Genomic DNA, 21,233 nt, shown 5'->3' on the forward strand with positions numbered 1-21,233 from the left:
AATCATGTCAAAACTAATTCAAGGGCGTAAAAAATAATAAAAGTAATAAAGTAGTGTTAAAACGCGGATGTGGTGGGAGCACTTTTAGGCATAGGATATGACATACGATTAGTAATTAATCGGAGGTGGCTTTCGCAGGGTGCATCTTCGCGACTAACGCAAATGGACAAAGACAGCATAGATGTACTTCCGTAAATAGATTCAGTTGCTCTGATACATTCTATTTTGCTCAGTTGTTATGAAACCATCACTCTACTCTACCATATCCAAATGCGAAATGTAGGTAGCTAGCTTTGTCTAAAGCACTGTGGAGTATAAATCACTTGAGTGCAAAACGTCATAGCTACTTGAGTAATCCTAAAAAGTAGAAATGCGTCGTTATACTGACCACCTCCGTTTGGACTATGTAGTATTTTTTGTTTGACAGTTAGAATTTAGTTTTTGTGTTATTCTAATAGGTGAATATATGGTGATCTCGAGCAAGATCGCGGAAAACTTAAGAATCCAGAGATGGTTAGGACATGCCCCATTGTCTAACAACAGCAATAAATGACATGCTCTTGCCGAGTGAATTGCCGATTTGTAACCATTCATTGTGTCGATCCTGGACTGCGATCCATTTGTCGCCTTTCACCGATCCCAATACTGGATTGTTCGACTTGCAGGCTTCCCACGAATAGCACAGTCGCCTACCTTGGCTGACACAGTGCGCCACGGAGCTGGAATATGTCGCGGCTTTGCCGATGAACTGATATCGCACATCTGAAGGAAATGAGATCTGAAGTTTCAAAGCCCAGAGAACAAGAGATATCCGACAGCGCCCGAGATTACTGAACCTTGATCTGGCATATTGAGTTCGCCTACAGACACTTGCCGCAACGTTTTCATCGCTTGTCCTTGGATGTTATCTGTTGCTACTTTTCAGTCAGTGTTCTGTCTCTTATTTACATGTTCTAACTAGCGAAAGGTGGGTGTTTGATTGAATGACTACTCGAAGTCGTTTCAGCATCTTCCGATATAATTATTTTTATCGGAATCTTGTGTTGTCTGAAATGGTGCAATTATAATAAAACGAACCAGAACCGGAATCCTGCCTACCAGCGATAATAACTGTAAGGAACGAAGATCGCAAAAATTAAGAGCAAATGAACATGACACTTATCATAAACTACTGCGTATAGGGGAGATGAGGTTGCGAGGACACATGCTGGAACAGAAAGCACTTGGCTATACTTGTCTATGATAACGATAATTCTACGCTACAACATAGGGGAGATATGAGACCAATGAAAAAGTGGGAGCGGAAATACTTGAAAAAAGTTCTATGATAATCCCATAATTCCACTCTGCAAATTCGTTTATCATTGCATGCTGGCAGAATCTTTGCTCGCGCGCAATTTCTCTGACTTGCGCGAGTTATGGGTTAGGTTAGGTGACGCACGGATCAGAGTGTTGAGTGACCAAAACCTCTAGTGTTCCATAATTAAGGCTTGGGCGCCAGAAAGGACTCAGCCTTTTTAGTCACATCGGTCGCGCATCTCTCCTGCCAATACCAATCCAACATCGCACTGGTGCCCTTGTGTATAGAAGATTCAGAGTTCCGAGTCTGTGCAAAAATAAAATGTTTAATTTTACCTGGAGCTTCACTTTGGACGGCCGCTACTCGATTACAGCAGTATACGTGTCCTTTGTAAGAGTGCACCTCGGTAGTTATGCCCCAGTTCGGCTTACCCCATCGTTGAGAGTGTAGAAAACACGGATTTCCTATTCGCGATCAACAGGTACGTAAATGCAGGGCATGATACTCATATGAAAATGTGAGACAACACGGACGATTTAAATTTGAAGAGTAGGAAAATTTCCAATATAACATTACGTTATAAAATGGGAAGTTGCTGCACAATTCAACAATATAAGTATATGATGAGTGTTTGATTAACTATAGTACGAGTCGATTCGGCTTGTCCGTATATCCGCGGTTCTCAATTCAGAATTGAATCAAGTTCACATATAATATAGATAGATGTAAGGCCAAACTGGTAAGCTAAACAAGATGAATTTTATGGTTTCTATGAGCTAATGAATGTTTGCCATCAATGATGTGTGATATAGAAAATTTTGTCTTCTTCCAAAGATTCCAATCGCCATAAATACTAGGCTGTTGTTTTCAAAGTAGTGCAGATGTATATATTGATATAATGTATTCTAATAAAACGTAGAAAATCCATCTCCGATGGAATACGAGGTTGGTTTTCGATTTTACAATGCTATGGGACGTGCGGTGGCGCTGTTCGCAACAATCAGAGCGTATTTTCACTGTTAGATAAAAAATTGGTCCAATACACATTTGGCGGTTATAGGTCCAAAAACGAACCCAAACCTCTTAGTAATTACCAGCGCGAAGGTTTTCGTTTATTGTGCCAAGATCTGTAGGTCTCAACGGCTACACGTCAAGAGTGATGAAGGATTTAAAGCGTGACAAAATGTTTATCAAATAGGAGAAATGTATCTATTATACTTACCATGAAAATCTCCAATTTCAACCCATTCGTTGTGGGAATCTAAAACGGCCACCCAATGATCGCCCGATAGCACATCGTCAATTAGTTCGACGGTACCATTTCGCCGTATACAAAGTTGATTCGAAGTACAGAGATTTCGATCGTATCGCTGACAAAACGATTTACTGGTTTGCCACGTTAACGTTGAAGCGTAATAGTAGAGCTTGGGTCCTGTCAAGGTTAATATTAATTTGGAAAATTGTAGTCGTAGCATTTCATTATTTACACGTATTTGTGGGTGGAGTGTGGCCCTATCACAGAGCTGGTCGACGTAGGCATTATTGAAGCAAAGCCACGAATTGCGGATAAAGTAGGCCTGATTCAAGTACAATTTGCGCAGACTTGGTAAGTAAATACCACTGCTGACATCTTCCCAACGAACCCGAAATGTCAAGTTTAGGTGCGTGTACTGCTGAAACGTTGTATTCTGTCTGCAGTCGATCAACTGGTGATCAGTTGACTGATATATCAGGACGAATCCGGATCCGGCGTGATCAGCAAAAGTATGAATCTGGCTCTGGCCAAAAATTAAAAAAAAATCCGGTGGATATCCAGTCCATGGACTATCCATATCCGCTCTACAAGACATATTGTGAGATTGGGGGATTGGAGCATATGTCATATGATCGGTCACGAAAAATGTTTTAAAAACGTATCCCTTTGGACGGCACTATCACCTTTTGTTCGGTTACGAAGCAAACTCCTCAGTTCGGTGATGTTGACTCCAAGTCCTTGTTCTCCTTTCTGGCCTACCGGTCCTTTCATACCCTAAAGTTGAAGTAAATATGACATGAATCGGTGTCATCTATTGCTAAGAGCCTATACCTGTATATATGTTGCTGTCACTTCGAGAGTGATACCATAGTGTCCTATATGGTGTGGACACCGCGAGAGTAAATGGCTCGCTGCATTTGGGTTACGTCATACTTTTCATTTGACCAAAGGCAACTTTACGGCCATTTTTGACCGGCTTTCGGAGCGCCAAATTCAATAAAACGGGTATCAATGGAAAGCTGCTGCTATACCGATTTATGAACGGGAGCATCACATGATATAAAATAACTGTGTTTGTTATGATTATTACAGATTCAATCATACTTCTTAAAAGTCATCGTACCCTTTTTCCTGGCCGTCCAGTTGCTCCTCTAGACAAATCTTTCCACGTCGCTTGCCCATTATCACAGTCGGCGAGTACGCGGCAATTCGCCATCGCTACGTCAAACAACGTCGTGCAAAATACGGCATACAGTACAATCGTTTTGGTTTTAGAGGTATTCATCAGTAGGCGTTAATCAAAGCCGGGCTGAGTATAGGGAGTGATGTGTGAATTAGCATTTCGATCCGAATAGATGCAAGTCTTTATTTAAAAGAGCCGCGGCCTCGAACTTACTTCACTTAATCCGAGATATTCGATCCAAGTCCGATATGTATTTAGATCAGAATAGATCTATCCCTGCCCATTGCGGAATCATCCATAGCTTATGTAAGAGCAACGGCTATCCGTTTGTCTAACCATTGTACTATTACTGTCCTTACCAACCTAACTATTTTTATCAAGTACGGACATAGTCGGACGACCTATAGAGCAGTGGTTCTCAACCTTTTGTGGTCGCGGCCCAATTTCCGATTTGAAAATGCTCCGTGGTCCACCTTTAACTTTGCTAGGCTGATTACCAGAATAACTCGGTCACTATACCTTCGCCAAGACCGAACGGCCAATTTGGAAAGCTGATTAAAGAACTTTTTGGAGGTACAGAACTTCAATATACAATTGAAAAGTATATTCTGACACTCTACTAGTTGCTGACGATTACCCCTGACGAGTGTCAGCCGAAAATATTCGGATTCATTTCAATACGAAAGCTGATCTAAAAAACCTCAGCACCTTTGCGATCACCATAAAAAACGAAACCGACCTCCGAGGTTGACCAACGGGTTGAGACCAATGTTCCCTCTAATTTTTTACGAGTCTGCGCAAACACGCCAACTCACTGCGCAGGCCCTTGGACAACTGTGCGCAACCACCCTCCCATATGGTGATAAAATTACCCTCTAGGGGGCTTCGCCCCCCAGACCCCCTCGCGCTATGGGCTTTTTTCCGGTACTTGTAATCTACATTGGGTGCCCGTTTAGTGTTTCGTGTCGCCTGAACCCACGAAGCGCGAAAAAATTATATATTCATGATTGCATAGGTCAATATGATCGGGAATTACATAATTTTTATCCTCTCCCTGCTCACATAATCAGATTTACCGGTAGAGCTGATCGAGTGAGGTGTGTTGGAATAGATAGGCCCTCATAATAATAATAAAACATCTTCGGGCGTACCCGTTGGTATAATGACTTCGTGATATGACACTATTTTGTGGCCTCCTATCAGTGGCGGCTCGTGACAATATCGGGTGGTGGGGCAAGGGCTACAAGCGACTTTTTATTAAGATGACGTCACAATGGCGTTTTCCAACGTAAACAAGTAACCTGATGGTACGGTAACATGAACTTCCCGACAACAGTGATTTTACGTATGTGCCGCGAGAGGTCCGCCGGTGAGCTGTGACTTGAAGTGTGGTAAGTGGTAACTGCGTAAACGGCGTACGGAACAAAGATTCGACATGGTTCATGTTCGCACTTGACCTGACTACTTATCTGCAGAAATGGAAATGACTATAACTCGAGAGATTGCGTAAGCCCAACTGGAAAGGTCAACGAGTTCGGACATATACGCAATTGTTATCTCATAGATTGGGCATGTCATATTGAATCCAAAACATCATTCTGCAGAACTACGGATAGCAGCCTCGGAAATTCGGTCCCGGTACAGCATAGGAGATTTTGGCCTTGAAACTGGAGACTGTCACACGACTCATACGGCTTACGGTCTATAGCAGTGATTCCCAGAAAATATTAGGGAATCGAGTTATGACAAAAAATAAAATTTATATTTATAAAATACACTTGCTTGGCTTGGAGTCTGGAGTTTTTAATTAGGATTGCAGGAAAGTCGTGAGTAGGCTGCTATGGTTACGTCACTGCTGCTATCGTTACGTCACTAGGTAAAGACAGGACCATAACTGCCGCACGCCAAACCCCCAATGGGGGGGGGGGCGAGCTCGAACGGGGCATAAAATTATTTCGTGAATTTGCATATATTATAGAGTATTTTTTCAAAATTTTTTCACTCTATAGGCGTGATTTTATGCTGCCAAATATCTTGATTTTTGGGTACTCATCCCCAAGAAAAAATGCGAAAGATTTATAGATATGGGCATTGGGCATATCGGCGTTGGCCATCACGGCGCCACGACATATTAAGTCTTAGGCCATGTAACATGCGACTCCAAGAAGTGTGTCAGAACGATCGGCAGCGAGAAAACCTTGGTCGAACAGGACTGCCCTTATCATAGGCGCCGAGTTACGGGGTGGCGGGGTGGCCCAGCCAACCCATGACACATTTATGGGGTGGCGGCCACCCCATACAAAATGCTTGAACGCCACCGTCTGCGATTTCAAAGTTTTGTATATTTCTATTGTCTGGTCAGTTCTATACGATATCAGCCCAACGAGATCATCAGCGCGGTCAATTAGCGAGTCCTTGATATCGCGGAAATGCCTAATATTTACCATTAACCGATCCGCACGCGAATAATTGAACACGCAGATTCGTCGGCGACGACGAACGAGTGCCCCAATAAATTGTAATCCGTGATTAGTAATAAATACTAATCAGACAATCGAAGCGACGTCTTTTTCAACACCCGTTTACGACGTCGATTTCGACACGCTCGGGCTGAGGCTGAGAAACACCGTCTCCTCTCTCGACCAGACAAGCGAATTCACGTTCTCCTTCTCTTAATTAAATTGTATATGCGTGCATATTCGATTACAAAATAATTCTTGAGTTAGTTTCATGAGTCTCTTTAATTGGAGCGCGAAATAGGCCATTGTGTTTCTGTATGCTTGCGAATTAAAAGTCATCCCTGTGCAAAGTGCGCATATTCATTAGGCTAAGACTCCAACAAGGCTTTGCCAACTTTTATCGGTAAATGCAGCTCAAACGTCGCTATAATGAGCAAACAATTGTCGCGATGTCAGACTCGCAAGTTGAGGAATTACTGATTAGATGCACGCGTTCTCGTTTGCTATCATCTGTAGGCTGCTAATTGTAGTCTGCTTTATACACTCGTTTTCCCTCGATGTCACTTGTCCGTGTTTGATTTGTTATTATTACTGTGCATTGCGCAGTGCACGGCGCTGAATTACGTTGTCAAATATTGATGCAACACGAGGTTCTAGGTGGCGCAAATTCTGAATTTATTCGATTAGCTTGAAGGGGGACCTTTTATGTTCCAATAAACTTCATTGCCGGACGTACTCTATCGAGCGCAACCTTAGCGCGGATCAAATTACAAACCATTGGGATTTGTATTTCTATTGATAAGGTCGCAGCTGCGCCCATATTGCTCTTGCTGCAATAACACCTGGATAATTAAAATCGCACCAGTTCACGATCAAATTCGACTAGCTGATCAGGGCCTCCTTAGGCCCCGGGCTGATATCAACCCAGCGCGTTATCGGTATTAAAACCGTTTGTGCGTATCCAAGGAGTTACTCATTTAAACCTAGAAATTCCGTCCTTTTGAAATGCAAATTCACTAATTTCCGCGTACTGCAAATTAGCGAGAATTAATTGTATTTGTAATGGGTCATTGACATCTGATGTGCGCGACTGTCGCAGGTTTGATTTAGCGCGCCAGCAAGCAGGCCTGCAGGCTATAATCTCTGGTATGAACTATCACGTGCACCAGGCTGGGTCTGATATCGTTACCAGCCGAACTATCGATTCTAGAGCAGGACTGGCGCATGTAATAATATCGCTGGCCTAAACTACAGCATCAGCTGCAGGCCCCTTATGAAGACCGAAATCTTCGTCATATATACAAAATACTGCCTTCGCAATCTGAACCTCACGAGACAGGGAAAAATTATATTCCAATGAAGAAATACCAATTTGAAATCGTGTGGGTCTTTTAGTTTAGATGCCTACGTTTGGGCAATTCTCTATTTTTTGATATAGCAGACAGGAGGTCACGAAATAGCATGTTACGGAATCATACTAACGGGCCCTATAGTTTCCAAGACACCTGACTCAGCTCTACCGGTTAATCTGATTACGTGAGCAGCGAGGACAAGAAATTGATAGCAATATATATGCAATTCCTGATCATATTGACCGATTTTATCATTAATTATCGAAAATTTTCGCGCTTTGCGCTGACCCACTTAACAGTAAACTAGTTTCGTGGCAACAGCGAACAAGGTAATAGGTAGGGATGGTGTGAACCTCTGAAAGGTTCAGGTTCGTGTGAACGCGAACCTTTTTGAAAGGTTCTGTGTGAACGCGAACCTCATGACGTCACGTGACGTCATATTGCTAATTCCAGCCCTATATTTGAATGAAGTGATAGCCTATATTAATGTACAAGATACATAGCGACGACTCGGGCCACATAATGGCACAATGCTGAAGTACATATTGACGTTTTAATCGTCGCTAAATGTATCAACTGAGGCAATCAAATGATATAATAATCCCATAAATCATTATCTTCCGTCGCTTTGCCGACAATTTCGACGAGAACTTGCCAGGGAATATAAGCTTACGGCTTAACGATCCAGGCCAGACCGTAAAATGTATTCGGCGTCTGAGTATTGATACACGGATATCGAGCAGAGTGTAAAACGGGTTTCTATACTTGCTACCGCTATTACCCCACTAACAAGTTATACAACAATAGCCAACACCCCAATCGCACGGATTTCGATTTTATGATACAGTAAATATATGAAGACAAGATTGACCACGTAAGCTTGCTAGATTTTTACATCAGAAAACTATATCAATTGAATAAGCATCATTCGCTATCTACATGTAGTGTATTTCGCTATTGATGTTGAGTGATTGCCGGTCAAGCTCACAGCAGATAGCCACTAAATATTCACAAACGGAAAGCTGGATATTTCGAGCAAACTTTGTTAGAAAGCAAGTAAAATTTTTGAAATTGTCAAGGTGTTGATTGTTTATGCTGGTAGTGCCATGCATAGAGTGGTCCGCATTTAAAATGCCATAAATTTGAACCAAATAAGTTATAATTGTAATATATAGGAAAAAGGTTCACAGCGCAGAACCTACCAAGGTTCTGTTGTGAACGCGAACCTCAAAATTTCCGAGGTTCACACACAGAACGCGAACGTGAACCTACGTTCACACCATACCTAGTAATAGGGGTAGGTGTCAGTTTATTTTTTTAATTTATATTTTTTTGTGGGGGGCTAAAGAAGTGAAGTTTCGTTCCTGCCAACGGGTATACGCCCGATGATGTTTAAATATTATTGAGGGGCCCTACCTTTTCAAACACACCTCCCTCGGCTCTACCTGTAAAACTGATTACGTGAGCAGAGAGAGGATAAAAATTGATGGCAATATATGTTCGATTCCCGATCATATTGACCGGTTCAATCGTGAATTACAGAGAATTTGTGTGCTTCGCGCGTCTAGGCGATAAAAGCTGACTCACTAATCTGCCCCGAAAGCAGCATTATTGGTAGTCCTATAGCTCACGACTAGGGCTGGGCAAAATCGAGTACCTAAGTGATTCGATTCTGAATCACGTATTATGCTTCGAGTCGAGTCGAGTAATCGAGTATCACTCATTATCACGTCACAACATAATGTAATATGTCAACGTTCAAATATGTACGTTTTGTGCCACCACAAAGAATATAATGCCTGTTATCCAACACATTAAACATACTTTGGCATTTTTTCGACCATCCCGATTTCATTGCACTTCGTGACAATGTTGTGGGATGATCATGAGTTCGGAAATGTGCTATTTCCAGTAACGTTCGTAGCTTTGTACTATATGTTTAGTATGCTACGATACGGCCAATCAGGGTTTCAAGGCTTCAACAGTGAAAATTAGTATCGAAACTATAATTCTCTTTGATAAACTAACTTCAGGTGGCGAGGAGCCTATAATTTCAATACTCGAAGAATTCGTCTTTTACTACTCAACTCGAATCACTAAAATTAATACTCGATTCAGATTCGAGTACTCGAATCATTGTGCCCAGGCCTACTCACGACCGAAGCGTCCGAATAATTTAATAGGTCCGGTCATTATCGAAAGCTAGTGTCGCACTGATTCCAAAAATACGAATTGAAATCTCGCCAGGGCAATAAAACTACTCCGAAATAGCCCCAAAGGTCGATTGTTCTGAACAATGGGAGCGCAGCAGCACAATGACCATAACAATGGCCAATGGCGTCGAGCGATTGATCGGAACAATGCCAATTTTCATATTTTGATGACTATTTTGGGTCCGTTTCATTGCCCTGATATTCGTGCGGCCCCGACCGTACTCTGAAATTCTAAATTTGGCCCTGGCACCGAAAAAGGTTGGGAACCACTGGTCTATGGTGCATATATGTCTGCTGCAAAAGCGCCTTTGGAAAATATATTACCGAATAAATACGTGGATGAAAGCCGAAAACTTGGTACACTGTTACATGAAATCATCGAGAAGTAGCCTCATGACCGTTTTCGGTATGGTACACTGTCAAAATTAATACGAACAGACCAACACCGAATTTTGCGTAAAATTTACTTTGGAATAGGCTGATCAAGTGATCAGCTGTTAGCCGCCATCAAAAACGAAACTGCTATCGCGCTTGACAGGGGTTGTAATTGTAAGCAAATGGCCTGAAGGCCACAATTTCACGGTGAAATTGACATTGGAGAATATAAAATAAAAGTAAATATTTGAATGCAAAACCGAGAATGTTAGTAAACTGTTTCATGATATCATCATGTCATCAGTGAGACCACTGCTGTATATCATGCGAGCTTTGTGGCCCACTGGAAACAGCGCCATGGACATCGATCCAAAACCTATTCATTCGAGTTAAAAGCAAGCCGTTTTGCCTCTCCCTTCCTGCTCTCGACTTATCGCTCTGATCGGCTCACGACGAGGACTGGGCACAATGATTCGAGTACTCGAATCTGAATCGAGTAATAATTTTAATGATTCGAGTCGAGTAGTAATAAAAGACGATTTTTCCGAGTACTGAAATTATACGCTTCTCACCACTGAAAGGTAATTTATCAACGAGAATTCTAGTTTCTATATTAATTTTCACTGTTGAAGCCTTGAAGCCTCGATTGGCGATATCGCAGCACACGAAACATATAGTACAAAGCTACGAAGGTTACTGCACGTAGCACATTTCCGAAGTCACAATTATCCCACAACATTGTCACCAAGTGGAATGAAATCGGTATGGTCGAAAAAATATCGAAGTATCTTTTACGAGATGGATAACTCGCATTATATTCTTTGTGGTGGCATGAGCGATACAAATTTGAACTTTGTCGTGTTACATTCTGTTATGACGTCATTATGAGTGATACTCGATTACTCGACTCGACTCGAAGCATATTACGTGATTCAGAATCGAATCTCTCAGGTACTCGATTTTGCCCAGCCCTACCCACGACGCTACCTCTGATTCGTCGAATTAAAAATAGTCCTCGATATGTCTGCAATGCGAGAAAAAAGTCTACCTCGGGTATAACTCGGCAAACTGAGACATTACGGCATAAATAAATATTTGTGTATTTCAGAAAATTCAAAACTCGGCGTAGCATACAGACAACTACACAATGCGCAACGGATCTGTACAATCCGCGTATTCAATAAGTCAGCTCACGAACTCTGACCAGTAAGTAAGCACTAAATACGACGCCTTCTACACCAGGGGCGCCCTCATTTGCAGCCGTCTCAATCTAACGCTTTCGTTGAAACATCGATACGAATGAATTTGTTTCATTGCCATTTTAGATGTCGAATTTACGGAGTCATGGCCGCACCTCGCCTCGCAGCTATAGGCCAATCCGTTAGCAGGCATAACAGTATACACTATACAGATTAGGGAATAACCTCATGGTCATACCGGTACTATCTCGTAGGCTACCGTTACCCATATCCACTCGTTGTGATCAAATCTCACCTCTGACAACTGACAGAACACATAATCATTCGGTCAGGTATCAATCGAAACTGGTAGCGACTTCAGATCAGGCTGAGGCGCCGATTCGGATCTTTCAACAGCCTTTTTCAGTTTGCCGTCACATGCGGAATCCCTGGTGCACGACATGGTACGCGCGACAAACTCTCTGCCAGTTGGCTCGTTTCCGATTGTGTCGTCACTACCCTTCCGCGAAGGAGAAACGGACCGCGACGCCAGAGACCACATCTGCGTGCTTCTGCGATGGTCTTTTCTGTAATTGGTGCTGGTTGAGTTTGAGCTGTTGCTGTTGGATTTTGATAAGGATCGGTTCTCGTGCACGCCGGAAATAGACCGCGCGCCTTGTTGCCTGTATTGCGTCATAGACAAGCTTTCGCGAAGTCGTCTGTTGATCTTTTTCCTCCTGCACAGAAATATCGCCCACATGGCGCGTCGGAAATGTGCGTTTCTGATGCTGTAGATTATGCAGTTCCAAAACGAGTTGGATAAAAGCACCCGCGACGCTAAATATAGTGCTGACGCGAGCTGGTTTTGGACGTGCGGCGGAGCAGAACTGAAATACAAGGTTTTAGTGGTGAAACAATGATGACAACGAAGTAATTTCTTTCTTTGCGCAAGAAGTCTTGCAAAGACCATGATGCCGGAGTATTTAGTTATGGATTTAGTATACTTCTATTTCTTGAATCTCGGCATTCGAAAGACAGTTTATCGATGGATTGGCATCTTTATTGCGAGTGTAATTTTCCCATTTCCGCCTCACCAAGTAGGACTACTAGTGATCCTGTATTGCAACTGTTGGAATTTAATTGGAGATCAGTGGAACGATGTCGATTGGTAGTTGTTTGAGATACTGGTAACGTCGGTCAGTGTATAGGATCGGGCCGCAAGTATACTTGTGACACAATTACAACGGCCATTTTATTCTTTACGCTTACTTCGGCTCAGTGACAAGATTAGCTAGAACTATTGAAAGTATTCGAGCTATACCATATCGAGCTATTACCTTCCCAGTATAGGATAAGCTGCTAGCGTAGCGATGCAAGGCAAGAGTGCCACCGTGAAAGCTCCGATCATGATAGCCAGCGTTCTTGCCAGTCTGCGCTCTACTGTGGCCGATTTAATGACACTTGATTTTCTCGCCATCGACTTCCTGGCGGTGTTGCTGTGCATTTGTCTTCTTTTTCTTTTGATTTTCTCGATCACACCTTCGTATGAAGCTGGGCAAATAGCTTTTCCATTCTTCTCGTATCCCAGGCTGAATATACAACGACAATATTGAATGTATGGTGGTAGGTATATGGACTGTTCAGTCCGTTAAGACATCGTTGTATGTAGGTAGGGTTGCATTTAAAACAAACGTTGTTTTAAAACACTTTGTTTAAAACATCTTTTAATCACTGTTTTAAAAAAAGGCCGTTAAAAGAAACAAAATTGTTTTTTCAAGTTGTAAAAATTATGCCATAATTGTGTAAATACGAAAACATGTTGCGTGAGCCTCCGGACAATAACCACCCGATTGGAACCCTCAAAATAGTCGGTTCAACAGCAATAGTGCATATATTTCGTCAAAAGGAGCTATTTTTACCCTATATTTACAATTGTCAATGGCAATCGACTATGACGTCACAATTGAATATTCGTGACGTCATGGCTTGGAAAAAAAACATAAAAAACATGTTTTAAATAAGGGCCTTGTTTTAAACATGCTTGTTTTAAATTGATTTTTGTTTTAAATGCAACCCTATATGGAGGTAGATATAGAACATTAACATCATACGTTTACGATCCCTATTTTGTCGCAAACGGTACTGGCAGAGTATAGCCATAGATGACATGATAACCATGCATACAGTTGATCTTAGGACTTACATAGGATATATATATACCTGTGTATATCATATCCAACACTAGGGTTACTGCATGACCTCCTTTAGTAGGATTTGGCCTCATTTTTCAGGAAATCAAAAATGTCCTCCGAGGACGCCTAATTGTCCTCCTTCTTGGCAATTCATCCTCATTTGCAGCTTTGAGAGCTAGGCTAATGGACAGGGTCAAATAAAATATTAGCATAAACGATGCGAAATAGGTAATGCGGACGTTCGAGCGGGTCATTCGGGAGTCGAGTCAGTGATACCGGTAACGTTTTTTTGCCAACACAACAAGATTTCAAGTAAATATATAAAAATCAGCTGTTTTCAATTTCAGTAAATTAACTTTTTATCATTTGATAAAAGTGTCCTCGTTCCCTGATTCCAAAATATGGTAACCCTATCCAGCACGTAGCCTATTAAGTAGTATCAAGACCGGCCATATGCGAACTATGTTTGCATCTGAGTGGCATGAGCTGTCTCCAAAACCTATTTAGACATTTGCAAACTGGCAACAGAACAATTTTCTTTGCCAGTCAGGTTTTCGATATTTGGCTTTCACACAATACGGTGCCATCCGTGACATTACTTCGTGCTCATTTCGAACGTCTCAGGTTTGGATGATAGACTTTCGTCCATCTTCCAGATGGCATCTTATACTTTGCTACGATGTTCTCTATACGCGGAACCGCACGCAGGTTTCTTTATACTTCTCATTCATTTTTCATTAATATTAGGTGGAGAAAACGACGCATTAACGGATATGCAAAGTTTGTATTATCAACAGCGTCGCGTTCTATTTTTGTAACTAATTCGAATTAAAGATCATTTTTTCATTGTGTACTGTTCTCCATTGTGGTTTCTAATCGCATATTTATGCCTATAAACTATCCGCACCTGATGGGAGGTGATGTCTCCTTTTTTAACTCGTTATTGGTACCGGTGGATTGCTCGCATTCCTCACCGACAGTGGGCATACTCGGCATCGGTATCCCTTTCTCCGCGGACGGCGTCCTCGATATATTCCGCGAAGAGTTTGAGACCGGGCCACGCGCGCGAATGCTGCTGCGCTTCTCTCTGTCGGCACACACCTGCTTCAACATCGCGCCGTTGAGACCCCAAACCGCCAGCAGCGGGATGGCGATTGTAACCGCGTAGACGACAGACGAGTCCACTCCCACAGAGAGTACAATATTGAACGAGGAGATGCCCATGCGCTCGTGGCCGAATGTGGGAAACACCGAAATGAAAAATGCGACGAGCCATATAATTGCGAATGCCCACGCGCTTCTTCGTTTCGTGAGATAATGTCCTTGCCTGTTCAAATATAAGAAGTGTAGGAATTGACAGAAAAAGAGTTCGCGCACGGTAATTATAAAATCGAATGATCGGCTCCTACATATTGACCAGGTCACACGAATAAACCAAATGAGTTTGTTGAAACAATATTCATAGGTAGTGCAGAGTGCACTTAAATTAACCCAGACATCTCTATGGTCAATATGCTGTGCTCGCAAATCATTCGTAGCTTCGTAGGGCTCCTTACTAGGGCAGTTTTTTTTTACCTAATTACCTAAAAAATCAAAATTTTGACCAAATTTTGACCTAAAGTATGCTAATTAGGTGTTTTCCCACGTAATGTTAAAATTTTACCACTTATCTTCATTTCTGGTTGGAACTGACTGTCCTGACGAAGTAGTTTGGCCTGAAAAACCGTTTTGGGCTTAAAAACAGGCAACTTTTTACACGAAAAAAACAATATATCAACGAAATCTGGCCCTGTGAAAAATTCCAGTGGTCACAATATGTATTATGGTAGAAATAATTTAAAAAAATTTGTAGTACAGGGCTGGGCAAAATCGAGTACCTGAGTGATTCGATTCTGAATCACGTAAAATGCTTCGAGTCGAGTCGAGTATTCGAGTATCACTCATTATGACGTCACAACAGAATGTAGTATGTCAAAGTCCAAATATGAACCTTTTATGCCACCACGAAGAACATAATGCCTGTTATTCGTCACATTAACGATACGTCGGTATTTTTTCGTCCATACCGATTTCATTGCGCTTCTTGACAATGTTATGGGATGATCATGACTTCAGAAATGTGTTATTTCCAGTAACGTTCGTAGCTTTGTACTATGTCTCTTATGCTGCGACACGGCAAATCAAGGTTTCAAGGCTGCATCAGTGGAAAATAGTATCAGACCAATAATTCTCGTCAGCAAATTAACTTTGAGTTGCGAGGAGCGCATAATTTCAGTACTCGAAAAAATCGTATTTTACTACTCGACTCGAATCATTAAAATTAATACTCGATTCAGATTCGAGTACTCGAATCATTGTGCCCAGCCCTAAGTACAACGAGAGATACTTTCCTACATTCTTGGGTATAGAAAGTGCACTGCTGGTGACACACCGTGTTGCTTCATTCTGACAATGCTGTCTACATCACAATTTTTCATCATGCGCTTCTTAATATGAGAATGATGCAATGCGCAAGAAGTCTTTCTTCAGTTAGGATATTGCGGTACGTTGACCATAACACCATGTTTACCTACTTGTTTTATTTGACTGTTTATGATTCACAATGCGCAGACAATTAGCCGTTTACAACGGTAGGCCTATAAAATAGGCTACAAGCTGGAAAATATCAAATGATAAGTTCACCAACAGTGCAGAATCTACGATACAAACGAAATGCAGACGTCCAAAAAATTTTGACTTTATGAAAAATTTTGACTAATTTTGACCTAACGCTACAATTTTGACATGTCAAAAAAACCGCCCTACTCATTACAAATAATAGCAACCTACGGCGGCAATGTGTGACTCCATCAGGTCATTAATTATATACATAAGCAGCCACTTGGTGACACTCGTGTGTCAAGCAGTCTGAGTGGAAGATTGGCAAATTTCATAATCCGCAAGAAAATCAACGTAATCACGATCTAGGCTTGCAATTCATCATCATCATTCGCTCTTACCTGTACTGAAATGGTTTCGTTATCGCCAGGTAGCGGTCCACGCTTGCGGCCGCCATCGTATATATCGATACGGCAAATGACATAACGACAAAGAAGGCGATGAAATACGCCAGCGGCTCCGGCAGATAATCACCAATGGACGAAATATGGCCGGGTTTGCGAAAGGGCATCGGGTTTAAGTATACCGTGTACGTCACGAAGATGCAGCAGGGTAGCACAAATATCCCCACGGTTAGATCCGCCAATGCTAAGGATATTTTGAAGTATCCGGGAATGTTCCTCATGATCCTAGTCCGTGCTGCTACTCCCAGGACTAGAGCGTTGGATACGATTATCAATACAGCAAGAATGCAATCGAAAGCCACGGCAAACTTTATTATTCCTCTGCATTCGCGTGGCATGCAATCGTACACTGACGTCTGATCTTCTGTGTGATTACGTTTGCTACCGCCGCACGCGAAAGCCCGACAGAATGGTATAGTCGGGATATACCATTCCGAATATTCGACTTGAATCAGTCGGTCAGATGACTTCGCCACGTCTTTGAAGATTGCGTTTTTGGATTTCGCGTCGAGCACGCCTCTCGTGGCATTAGTCACGACTTGATTATGTTCGAGTGCATCCAGGAATTCCTTCACGCTGCCGCACGCTCTGTTAACCAACTCCAAGTCATTTTGAGCTCTGAAATTGGCGAGAAACGGACTTGACTCTGGTCCGTGATTGTACCCCCATGGAGTAAAGATATTTCCGGCGTCGCATATCTCCAGAAACTTGTTATGGTGGCAAGCTAGCAGGTAAGTGACGTTGTAGTATTCGGTGTGGGCGAATTCCTTTTCGTCGCAAATCGAGTCCATGCGAGAATGCGTTCCGTTCATCAGGTCACATGACTCTCGTCGTAGGAAATAGTTAAGGATCGATTCCCGAAGGTGGAATTTGAATCTGCCTTCATAACACTTCGTCGGCAGGTTGGGTGCTGGCTCTTGTGAGATCACTGTAGATGCGACATTTGTTCTTTCTGCTTTTACAGTGGATTGTACGGTTGAAATGACAGAAGTATTAGGACGTTGCCTGACAAGTGCCGATGGCGCACGAATCGAAGTATCCGCGATTGCAGCATCAACACGAAATGCACATTGACTTACTAGGACGATGATAATGATAATAAATTTATTTAACCATGGTTCCATTGCGATGGACTAAAATATATAACATTTCAAATATTGAAGTTACTTAATTAAATTTCTTGGATTCGAACTACTTACTCTACTGTATAGCAATAAATACATAACAATGCGCAATAATCAGTTGGTACCTACGATTGTATGAAACCGCGAGTAAGCTTGCTAATTATCTTGCTAATTGACTAAAATTTGATATGATTGACACGTCTGCCACGCTACCGTCCCCAGAATTCACGATGGATATGAATCGTTTTCGAAACATTGTAGCGAGATGGTTTCGTATTTCCTGAAATAGCGTACATCCATATGGCTGACATGTTGCTTGAGGCACAATGCCATTGCATCAATTGCTAAGATACCACCGTTACTTTATTTGGTCACCGGATGTGATTCAATGATTGCAAATCCTCCGGGAATTTCCAAGCGGAATTACAAGTTGGAATTCAGCACTCAACGACTGCAATGGCGAGTGATCTTTTTGGATATCGAAATCTATGCATATAAACACTGATATCATGCAGTGATTACATTACCAGCGCTACTCTCAACCGGGAGTCGTGCTGGTAATGCAATTACATCCTCGGCATTTTCCACCGATGTTAGTGCGTTGCGTAAAATTCCAAGAATTATGTATCGCTCTAATCACCTGGCACACTTTGGAAACGCAAAATGAGTAATTTCGTGTCATGAATTATAAAGGAGATAAAAGTTGTTCTTTGAGACAGGGAATAAGCAACTGTTACCTTGCGTATGATCTCTGTTCTGGAATGAGGCGACTTTACACATATATCCTATGAGATTAAAGCGCACGTTCCTGCAGTTTATTGTTGTTTCCGCCTCGTATCTAAATTGATATGTGATTTTTCCGTTATGCGGCGACCCTATTTTATTCCTCACTGACGCTGCATGCTATACATTTCTGACATGAATATAACATACAATTTAGCAGGAAACTGTCGCAACAAGGAAACTTGAGCTGAGTTCCGTGGTATTGTGTTTATTCCCTTCAATGAAGTTTCAAGGCGGGGCCTAACTGTAACAGATAGGATGTTGTAAGACGTTTGAAATCGTCCTGTTCTGGCGGGAAGCGATATAAGCATACAGTTACCTTTTTGTTATCATAAGTGCGGCTTTGGGATAGGCTGCAAAGATATCGTATACCATGCGATCTATCTTTATGACAGTGCAACATTTGTTAACCTCAGAGCTATCCAGCATTCCTGTGGCGACCGTAATTTATCGGCTGTTAATGATTTCTAAAAATAAACCGACGCTAGACCTAGGCCTTTTTTTAAGTAACATTTCCTCAGCGATCCCTATCATTACGAAGCTTATGAGAATTAGGTACCAGCGTAAGTCAATTACGTTTAATGTCAAGTCGACGAGATTGACCTAACTTGACACCTCCATACCGCCGTAATGATTACGACAACTTAGCATAAGCTTGGGGATTGTTTCGGAAGATGGAAACACCAGGGAAATACCCAGTTTGAATTCGCTCCAAGTAAGCCCTTATTGAAACTATATCTACGACTGTTCGAAATGAAAGTAATAGTCTACAATGTGCATCAGTCTGTATATCGGTGGCATGACTGCTGCAACCGGTGCAATCGTGCATTAATACGGACTAAAGAATAATGCCGACATTCCCCATGTCTGCGTTACCATAGTTACGTCATCAAATACACACGCTTGCCAGCTGATCTGCACCGTCTGTTTCCCGCTAATGCGACATCAACACCCTCGCTTATTACCGAGTGTGCTACTTCGAGAGCGCTGGTCAATATCAATATATCGGCTCCTCTAACTTCACAATATTCTCTAAGACCTTTGCTTTTGAGCCTTGAGTAACAGAGTTCCCATAATAATGCGCGAAAGACCAATTCTCAATGAATCTGATTATGTAAATGTCAACTACACTTTTAGCGACCGCTTCCAGCGTGAACGTCAAACTTACGTCGACGAAACAAGCCTCACGCAGTTTTGCAGTCATGCGTCATAGGTGATTTCGCATATTGTTATCTTTTGAAGATTTACAAAACTGTTTTGCGACTAACAAAACAACACGGAAAATTATACCGTGATTACCAACCTAGTCATTATAATCCCTTGTCTCATGCGATTTCTCACGAAAAAGCGCTTCACACTGAACGAGTCATGTTGACATCTATTCGTACCTTCGTTACATTTCACGTTACCTCTGAAATTTAAAGCTTGATGCTTTCTCTTCCTGCAGATTAGATTTCATTGTTGAACGTGTGACATCGCCCGCGGTACAGCGTTGCACAGACTGCCTTCTCTTTTTCGTATATAGATCAGTTTCAATCTACAAGTTCATGTGATAAGAAACACTCCTTGCCCATAAATCCGTATGCACTATGCACGCATGTTCGAACTTGCATTTTTGCGAGACTAGACACTGTTGGAAATTACCCCTCGGCAATCGCGGGAAACTCTCGACATCTATTCAACGAAACCTTGAAGTGGCGGGAGCGCCTGACGAATAACAATTATTGCGCCTACACGTTGTTATGCGCAAAACGTGTTGACGCATATTCATGTTTTACGTCTCCGTGTTTTTTTTTATGAAGGACGGACATAAAGTCACGACATCAAATCAATATCCACACCTCTACGCCGTACCCTGTGTTTATTCATTTAAGTATAGTCCATTACCAAGGCTTTCGAGGAACCACACATCGATTGACATGAGTCGCGAGCTCACAAGTGTATGGATCCCAATTCATAAACTGAGGAACGTCCTCTAATGGGAGTATTGATTGCTGTCGACACGGAAACGGTGCGAGGTACATGGAATTAAACATCTGGCAAGTGCTTCTGCATAACATCGGAACGTCAAAGATTGATAGGGGCAAATGCTGTTGTAAACACAACTAATACCACATCCGTCGTCTGCTTGCAGTTAATATCTACGATGACATTTTTGATACGATATCATAATTTAGTGATAAGTGACAACTCTTTGTATTGCATTCGTTGTATCAGAAACGTACCGCCGTCTTTGTGAAACTTTGTAATGCCTCAAGCTATGCACGTTGACGAGTCATCGTGCTGTTATATTAGTAATCCCTATAAATGTGGATGTTTCTTGTAACAGCGCTTGTCCATACAGATCTTGTCTGTTTCATAGATCATCGGTTTACTGGCGATTATTGTGTTCGCGATAAGTGCCAAAGAGGAGTCGAATTTCGACAACGACATCGCGCTTACCGACAATTTGATTATTGATTCGTCAAAAACAAAATGCGACGAAAACATTTTCGTTACCTTGATGTTGCAATCGTTTCAAAAAAGCAACGTATTTAAACAGTTGCTGGTCGAAATAGCCAAGTAACGTTCCTTAATAGGTACTTATAAACGCAGAATCGTGTAATCCCCGAAAATTCGTTTTGGTTTCGAAAAGACTATATCTGAGTCTAGCAGTGCGTTTTAATTTTGTTGTCGTGTATACCTAATACCTATTCAAAGGCCTGCAATTAGTTTCTTATTTTCTCGCGGAATGTGCGCTGTGCAATGCGCATTGCA

General features: G+C 42.0%; 2 protein-coding genes across 3 annotated transcripts in view; both read right to left on the reverse strand.

Moving 5' to 3' along the window:
- LOC145454734 (uncharacterized) overlaps nucleotides 1–21,233 on the reverse strand; it is a 136,133-nt gene that overhangs the window by 986 nt on the left and 113,914 nt on the right. The window contains exons 2-6 of the mRNA XM_080332727.1: nucleotides 3,679–11,334; nucleotides 3,239–3,329; nucleotides 2,523–2,732; nucleotides 1,636–1,764; nucleotides 565–762 (exon numbers count right to left, since the gene is read on the reverse strand). Coding sequence (XP_080188853.1) covers nucleotides 565–762; nucleotides 1,636–1,764; nucleotides 2,523–2,732; nucleotides 3,239–3,329; nucleotides 3,679–3,840 — 790 coding nt within the window. The 5' untranslated portion in view covers nucleotides 3,841–11,334. The remainder of the gene's footprint in view (nucleotides 1–564; nucleotides 763–1,635; nucleotides 1,765–2,522; nucleotides 2,733–3,238; nucleotides 3,330–3,678; nucleotides 11,335–21,233) is intronic.
- LOC145454720 (uncharacterized) lies at nucleotides 11,222–20,150 on the reverse strand. Of its 2 annotated transcripts, none has more exons than XM_080332711.1 (5): nucleotides 19,780–20,150; nucleotides 16,507–18,531; nucleotides 14,415–14,834; nucleotides 12,653–12,904; nucleotides 11,222–12,202 (listed from the first exon to the last, which is right to left on the reverse strand). In XM_080332711.1, the coding sequence occupies exons 2-5, from the start codon at nucleotides 17,691–17,693 to the stop codon at nucleotides 11,665–11,667; spliced, it is 2,397 nt and encodes a 798-aa protein (XP_080188837.1). In that variant the 5' UTR covers nucleotides 17,694–18,531; nucleotides 19,780–20,150; the 3' UTR covers nucleotides 11,222–11,664. The 2 variants fall into 2 exon arrangements, with proteins under 2 accessions (XP_080188837.1, XP_080188838.1); XM_080332712.1 differs by having other exon boundaries at nucleotides 16,507–19,917; nucleotides 19,979–20,149.

Source organism: Botryllus schlosseri, chromosome 13 (genome assembly GCF_051294905.1).
Source record: "Botryllus schlosseri isolate E-star chromosome 13, Bs_hap1, whole genome shotgun sequence".
Taxonomy (NCBI): Eukaryota; Metazoa; Chordata; class Ascidiacea; order Stolidobranchia; family Styelidae; genus Botryllus; species Botryllus schlosseri.